Source organism: Melozone crissalis, unplaced genomic scaffold, assembly GCF_028551555.1.
Source record: "Melozone crissalis strain CALT ecotype California unplaced genomic scaffold, PUWL_Pcris_2 ptg000041l_1, whole genome shotgun sequence".
Lineage (NCBI taxonomy): Eukaryota > Metazoa > Chordata > Aves > Passeriformes > Passerellidae > Melozone > Melozone crissalis.
This window is the reverse complement of record NW_026535819.1, coordinates 5,434,604-5,441,150: the sequence shown is the minus strand read 5'-3', so window position 1 is coordinate 5,441,150 and position 6,547 is coordinate 5,434,604. Positions and strand designations below refer to the sequence as shown.

Genomic DNA, 6,547 nt, shown 5'->3' with positions numbered 1-6,547 from the left:
CCCGGGCAGGGTGAGGGTGACACCTTCCCCAGACAAGGGGGTTCAGCCTGGTGACACCGAGGACACCAGCAGAGGGTCTGCTGCTTGTGGAGAGCATTTTGCAGTGGGAAGGGAGAGCCACACGTGTCTCGCAGCTGGCAGAGGGAGCGGTGTGAGCACACGGAGCCGGCTCCCGCTGCCTTGGCACGGGGCAGGGCTCCCCTGGCTCTCCCCATCTCCCACTGCTGCGGTTCCGTGCCAGCCTCACCCCTCCCGTCCCTTCCAGGGGACCCCTCTGTGCCCCATTCCCGCCCCGGGGCTGCCGGGCACGGAGCTGGCGATGCCCGTTCGCCCCCAGCCGGGAGAGCGCTGAGGGGACAGAGGACATGGGAGGATCTTTAGGGTCAAACCCTGGAGCATCAGCTAAAGTCGGGCAGCGCTGGGCACGGTGGGGACACGGAGCAGAGCTCACGGCTGGGCTGGGGGTGGCAGCTGAGCTCCCTCGGATTTTGGGTGCTCCGCCCTGCTCCAGCCCGTGTGTTCTGCATCTCTCACCGGGGCTGGGGGCTTTGTGGTGGGTGCCCACCGCGTGCTGGGGGGACACAGCCCCTTCCCGCAGCACCCAGGGGGGTTCAGCCGACTTGTGAAGGGATCAAAACATTTTGTGCCTGGAAGACGAGGAGCGTGTGCGAGAGTGAGGATGGGCTTGTGCTGGGGGGTGCAACCTTCCCCTGTCACCTCCCTTCTAGCCTGAATGCTTCTGCCATCATGATTAATTTATCAGGTACTTATGAATATGCAGATGAGACTCTGGTTTCCAGGCTCTGCTTTCAGGAGAGGCTGTGATGGGCTTTCTGCTGCTGCCGCCTTCGTAAGAAGAAAAATGTCATGTACCAGCGTTTAAAATAAATAAATAACTGCGCCACCGAGAGCGTGTGAGTCTTCGCGGCTCCGCGGAGCTGTGGGATCTCCTCGCTCCTCAGTGACAGGGATTTTTGAGTGTCCCAGTGGCATATGCACCCCGACTCCCCCTCCCCGTGTGTGTACCGGCGATGCGGAGGCGTCTTTGCCAATTCCAGCCTTTGGAACCTTGACTGAAGCCCCAGAAACTTCCACTGTGAAGGCGGGCGAGAGCTGGCTCCCCCCGGGAGAGGGGGGATTTGGAGGGATGGGCGCCCCTGGGGTGTTGGACCCTGCAGGAACGGGTGCTTGTCCTGCTGCTGGTCCCTTTATCCCCGAAACCCCGAGGTCTGGGAGATGGGGAGCAGTTTGGGAGGGTGATGAGGCTGTGCATGAGGCTGCTGGACTAAAGCGAGCTCTGACCCTGGCTGGCCGGCTGCAGGGGCTGTAGGAAAGGGATTTGGGTTTAAGTTACCTGTGGGCATCATCCGCAGCAGCACCTGGGTTTTAAAACTTCCCCCAAATACTGCTTGCAGCGGCTATGGGTGCAGGAGCTGCTGCTTCTCCTGATCCCACTGCCGGGGAGCCTCCACTGCTGGGGCAAGGAAGCGGGATGGGGCCGGGGGAGGCACCCAGGGTCCGGAGCAGGAAGGGGACTTTTCTCCATGGCCCCGTGGGTGAATTTTCTCTTGTCAAAGCATCCAGCTCTGGTTTCCCAGAGCGAGCGCTGGTGCGTTCAGCAGTGCCTCTGCGCCTGGGCAGGGGGTTACGGGGCTTATATTTTCAATTGTGATTTTTTTTGTGGGGACCCTGTTTGGAGGATGAGCAGGGGAGGGGAGCGGCGCTCAGCCCTGCGGTGTCCTGAGCGGGACAGGGCTGTCCGGGGGCAGCAGCTCCGGCGTTTGGGGACAACGCGGCCGCTCCTGCCCCTTCCTCTCGGCTCGGGGGGGGTCGGGGCCGCCCCCTCCTCCTCTCCCTCCCTCCCCTCCCTCCGCGCTCCCCCGGCCCCGTACAGCGCTGCAGGACCCGCGGCGGGCGCCAGGGGGCGCTGCGGGCGCGGAGCGGGGACGCAGCCGGGCCGGGGGCTCGGGGGGCTCCGCGTTCTGGGGGCTCCGCGCTCCGGATCCTCTGCGGCCGCGACCCCGGCAACCCCATGGTTTCAGTCCGCAACCCCCACAACCTCTCCGCACCCCACAACCCCATGGTTTCTGTCTCCCGGCCCCGGAGAACGGAAGGTTGCGCTCCCGCGGTGATGCGCGGGGTTGTAAAGGGGGGGTTTTGTCCATGTGTTGATTTGGGGGGCTCCAAATCCAGCCTGGGGATGTTGGGGTGAAGGGGCAGAGGGATGGCTCTATCTGCTGGGTTTGAGCTGCATGCTGGAAGCTGCGCGTTGTGCACAGGTTAAAAAATGATAATTCTCCCCTCCTGAGGTGGCCGGGGGGTGTTGGAGGGGTGCGGAGCGGCCCCGGCTCGTTCCTGTGGGGTAAAGGAGGGGAGGAGAAAAACACATGCACAAAAAGGGGGAAAAAAGGAAAACGCGCCCGCACCACCCAGCGGCCTCGCGCGGGGATAACAAACTCCAACTCAAAAAAACTTCCCGAGCGCGTCGGGGGGCGCGGAGGCGGCGGCGCTGCCCAGGTGCGGTTCGGGGGGTCCCGGGGAGGGGACCCCAACTCCGGCCCCGTCCCCACCTGGGACCCGCTCTGCGCGGCACAGCCCGACCCAAGGGGGGCTTTGTTGCATCCTGGCTGCCGGGGGGGGGGCTGCGGGTGTGTGTGTGTGTGGGGAGAGGGTGAATCTGGGGAGGAGACAAAGGGGGTTTTCCGAGGGGGGTACACGGTGAGGGGAGTCGGAGTTCCCGTAAAGGCTCCCCAGTGCAGAGGGGAAGCAGCGGCTCAGCAGAGAGGAGATTCAGCGGGCTGCGGGGTGAAGGAAAGCAAGGCAACAGCAACTTTATAATCGACTTTTTATTAAGATTATAAATTTAAACAAATCTGAACAGTTTTACCCGGTGATATACAATTCCATATGCACAAAAATACAGGCTTACAAACAAAGAAAAAGGAGCAGGAAAAAAAAAAGAAGACCCCAACAGACCGTTTTGCAAAGCATCCTCAGTTACACACAGTGCTGATACCGTGAAGTTGGGAGTGGGCAAAAGAAAGAGGAGGGGACGACGACCAGAAAACCCACCTTTTTACAACAAAAGGTTTTTCTTTAAAAAAATAATGTAAAAAAAAAAAAAAATCAAGAGACTCTACAGGAGATAATCTCTTCACAAGACCAAACACTGCTGGTTTTATGATTGGGAAGGCTGAAACCAGAACAGTTAAACTTAAGGGAAAAAAAAAAAAGAGAGGGGAGAAAAGAAAAAAAAAAAAAGACCCGGCACACACATTGGAGACGTGAGTCGTGTTACACGGGTACCTGCGGCATCACAAGCGCGCACCGAGGCGGAGGCTCGGGGCTGCCGGGGGTGGTTCCCCCTCCCCGGTGTGGCGGGGCGCAGCCCGGAGGGACCCCCGGCTCCTGCTTTTCCCCTTCCCACATTCAGCTCTCAGAACCCTCCAGCGCTCCCCTGGCACAAGCGGTGGGAAGAAGTCACATCGCACACGTTTCTTCTGGGAGGAAAGTTGAAATGTTTTCATTTCTGCCTTTCTTTTTTTTGTTCTTTTAAATACATAAAGAAACGCACAAAAGCGACGGGGCAGCAGCGGCTTTCCCCCTGTCCGCACCCTGAAGCGCAGCGAGCCGGGGGCGGCGGGACCCGCGGGGCGGCCCGGGGCGGGGAGCGGGGCCGGGGGCGCTCCCGCCGCGGGGTCCCGGGGCCGGTCCCGGCTCTCACGTGGCGCTACCGGCCGCCAGCACCGGCCGGAGGAAGCCCGCCGCGAAGAGAGCCCGAGCGGACACAAAGAGGATTATTTAAATAGGTGCCTCGTTGTTGTTTTTTTTTGTTGTTTGTTTGTTTTGTTTTCGTTTGTTTGCTTGTTTTTGTTGTTGTGTTTTTTTTTCTCTCTCATCTCTGCAAAAATAAAGTCCCAAGATCTTAGATTTTTTTTTTCTTTATTGTACAATTTATAAAACACTAGCGCGGCTCTGCCCCCCCGCCTCCCCTGCGCACCCCTCGGCACCCCCCTCCCCTCGCCCCAACCCCCCCTCCCTGCCTTTGTTTCAGGGTCCCCCCTCCGGAGCCGCCGTCCCTCGGATCGCACCCCCGTTTTGTCAACAGCCCCCCCGCACCCCTCCTGCTCCCCCACTTCTCTCTAAAACGCGACGATGGCCCGAGTCCAGGCTCCCAGGCTCGCCAGCGCCTGCTTGCTGCACAGCTGCCCGTTGAGGGGCTGCTCCGAGTCCGCCTGCTGCCGGCTCACCAGCCCCGTGAAACCGGAGCCGAAGATGGAGATCAAGTTGGAGATGTTGGAAGAGTCCTGGGGGTGCTCGGCGCTGTACTCCTCGAAGCGGGCGCGTTTGGTGCACGGGGCGAAGGGGGGGCCGCCCGCCACCCCGCCTCCCCCCGGCTCCCCTTCCTCCACCCCCTCCTCTTCCTCCTCCTGCCCCGGGTAATACTTGCGCTTGGTGCCGGGCGCGGGCGGCGGGGAGGCGAGCCCCGGTGCCGGCTGGCAGCAGCAGGGGCACTGCGAGCAGCAGTCCTGGTGCAAGTACCCGTTCTCCACCGTGGTCACGACGTGAGTGTCCAAATCCAGCACCGTGGTGCGGCTGCTACAGTGCGGGGCCCCGCCGCTCCCGAAGTCACAGCCGGCGGCGTAGAGCAGCCCCGGGGCCGCGCTGCTGCCCCCGCCGCCGGGACCGGCGCTGCCGGCGGCCCGGTAGAAGCCCGGGGACGAGTCTCTGCAGGGCGCTCGCTGCATCTCCGGGGGCACGGCGCACACCGGCACCTCCAGCAGCTCCGCGCCGCCCCGCGCGGCCCCGCAGCTCCGCGCCTCGCGGTCCTGCGTGTCGGCGGGCAGCGGGAGCGCCGCCAGCTCCGGCGGGGCGGCGGCGGCGGGCGGCGGGCAGGCGGGCATGGCGAGGAGCGGGGCGCCGTCGGGGTAGTGCTGCTGGCGGCGGTAGAGCTCGGCGTAGCGCTCGCTCAGGTAGAGCTGCCGGGCGTTGCGGAGCACATAGGAGACGAGCAGGTTCTTGTGGAGCTTGATGCCGCCTCGCTGCGTGCGGGAGCTGTGGATCTTCCGCAGGGAAATACTGATCAAACTCTGCGCATCGAGGGTGCACTCCATCCTCCTCCGGCCCCTCAGCATCGGCTCTCGCCGCCCGCGCAGCCAGGCACCCCGGCCCGCATCCACACGGCAGCCGGGCGGGTGCGGAGGGTCGCAAGGAAGGAGGATAAAGAGGCGGGGGGGAGGGAATAAAGGGGAGGGGGGGAAGGGGAAAAGGGGGGAAAGAGCCTGAGGTCGCTGGAGAAGGGGGGCAAATAGAGAGGGGTGTCTTCAGGGGGCGGCCAGCGGCGGGAGCAGCGCGGGCATCGCCGGGGGCTCCCGCTGCTGCCGCCGCCGCCGCCGCGCTCCGAGCACGGACGGCGCGGGCGGGCAGCGCCACCAGCGCCGCGCGCGCCCCCGCCCCGCCCTCCCGCGCGGCGCCGCCCCCCGCCCGCCCCTCCGCGCGCTCCCGCCCGCCCCGCCCACCCGCGCGCGGCCCCCCCGCGCCCTCCCGTACCTGTCGCGCAGAGACACTGAACGCCCGCCCGCCCGGCCCCCGCCTTTTATACCGCTTCGCCGGCCCCCGCGCCCCGCCCCACGCGGCCGGCGCTACCAATGGAAAGGCGGAGGAAGGCTTGACGGGCGGGCATCGCGGCCAATAGGAGTGAGGCGGGCGCCTCGCGCCGTTCAAATGGTGTCAGGCGCGGCACGGCCCGTGAGGGCGGCGGGGGTTCGGTCGAGCCCGTGAGGGATGCTGAGGGCACCGGGGGTCCCGCCCGAGCGGCGGCGGAGCCGGGGCGGTGCCTCCCCGCGCCGCTCCCCTCGCACAGGTGAGCGGGGGGCGGTGCCCGCCCCGGTGGGCGGTCCCGAGCAGCCGCGGGGGCGGGGGCGCGGCACGCCCCGCCCCGTCCCGCCCTGTGACAGTCCTGAGGCACCGCGTATCCTCAGCTGGACCCTCGGTGGTACCGGCACCGTCTGGGAATCACATCCCCGCGGGTGCAGTGGGTTGCCCCGCTCCGCTCTGGGCTGTCCTAAGCCCAGAATTGCTGGTTCAGGTGCTGGCCGCACCCCAGGGCTGCCGGACACCCCTGCGCCCCGACAGCCCCCGGCGGGGACGGCTCTTGTCATGCCTGCGGAGCTCCCGGCATCACCCCCCGTGTGGAGGGAGCCAGGGCTTTCCCCCGCCGTGGGGGCAGGACCGTGCATCAGTCACTCTTCACAAAGTGCCCCAATCACACCTGGTTTTCCCCCAAAGTGAGAGCGCTCGGGTTAATTACGGGCTAATTAAGGCTTTCCGTCCCGCCCCGGGGCACGCGGCAGCGCTGGCTCTGCAGGGCAGGGTGGCCCCTGCCCTTCCTCACAGAGGGGTGTGAAGGGAGGGGTCCGGGCTGGTCCCCGGAGTTTGGGGACTACAGGGGCTCAGGGTGGGTTTAGGGCATGCAGACACTCAGGGGTGTCCCCACGTTTGTTGTTTAAAAGCCCCAGTGACCGAGAGACCCAACCAGCGCGCCTGG

General features: G+C 65.0%; 1 protein-coding gene across 1 annotated transcript; it reads right to left on the bottom strand.

Annotated features, from left to right (window-relative positions):
- Positions 1-4,093: 4,093 nt before the first annotated feature.
- Positions 4,094-5,392, bottom strand: IER5L (immediate early response 5 like). Its single transcript, XM_054284371.1, has one exon. The coding sequence runs from the start codon at positions 5,133-5,135 to the stop codon at positions 4,143-4,145; it is 993 nt and encodes a 330-aa protein (XP_054140346.1). The 5' UTR covers positions 5,136-5,392; the 3' UTR covers positions 4,094-4,142.
- Positions 5,393-6,547: the final 1,155 nt, after the last annotated feature.

Bases quoted from the DNA above. Each gene is read 5' to 3' on its own strand.
- IER5L (XM_054284371.1), bottom strand. From the start codon at position 5,135: ATGCTGAGGGGCCGGAGGAGGATGGAGTGCACCCTCGATGCGCAGAGT.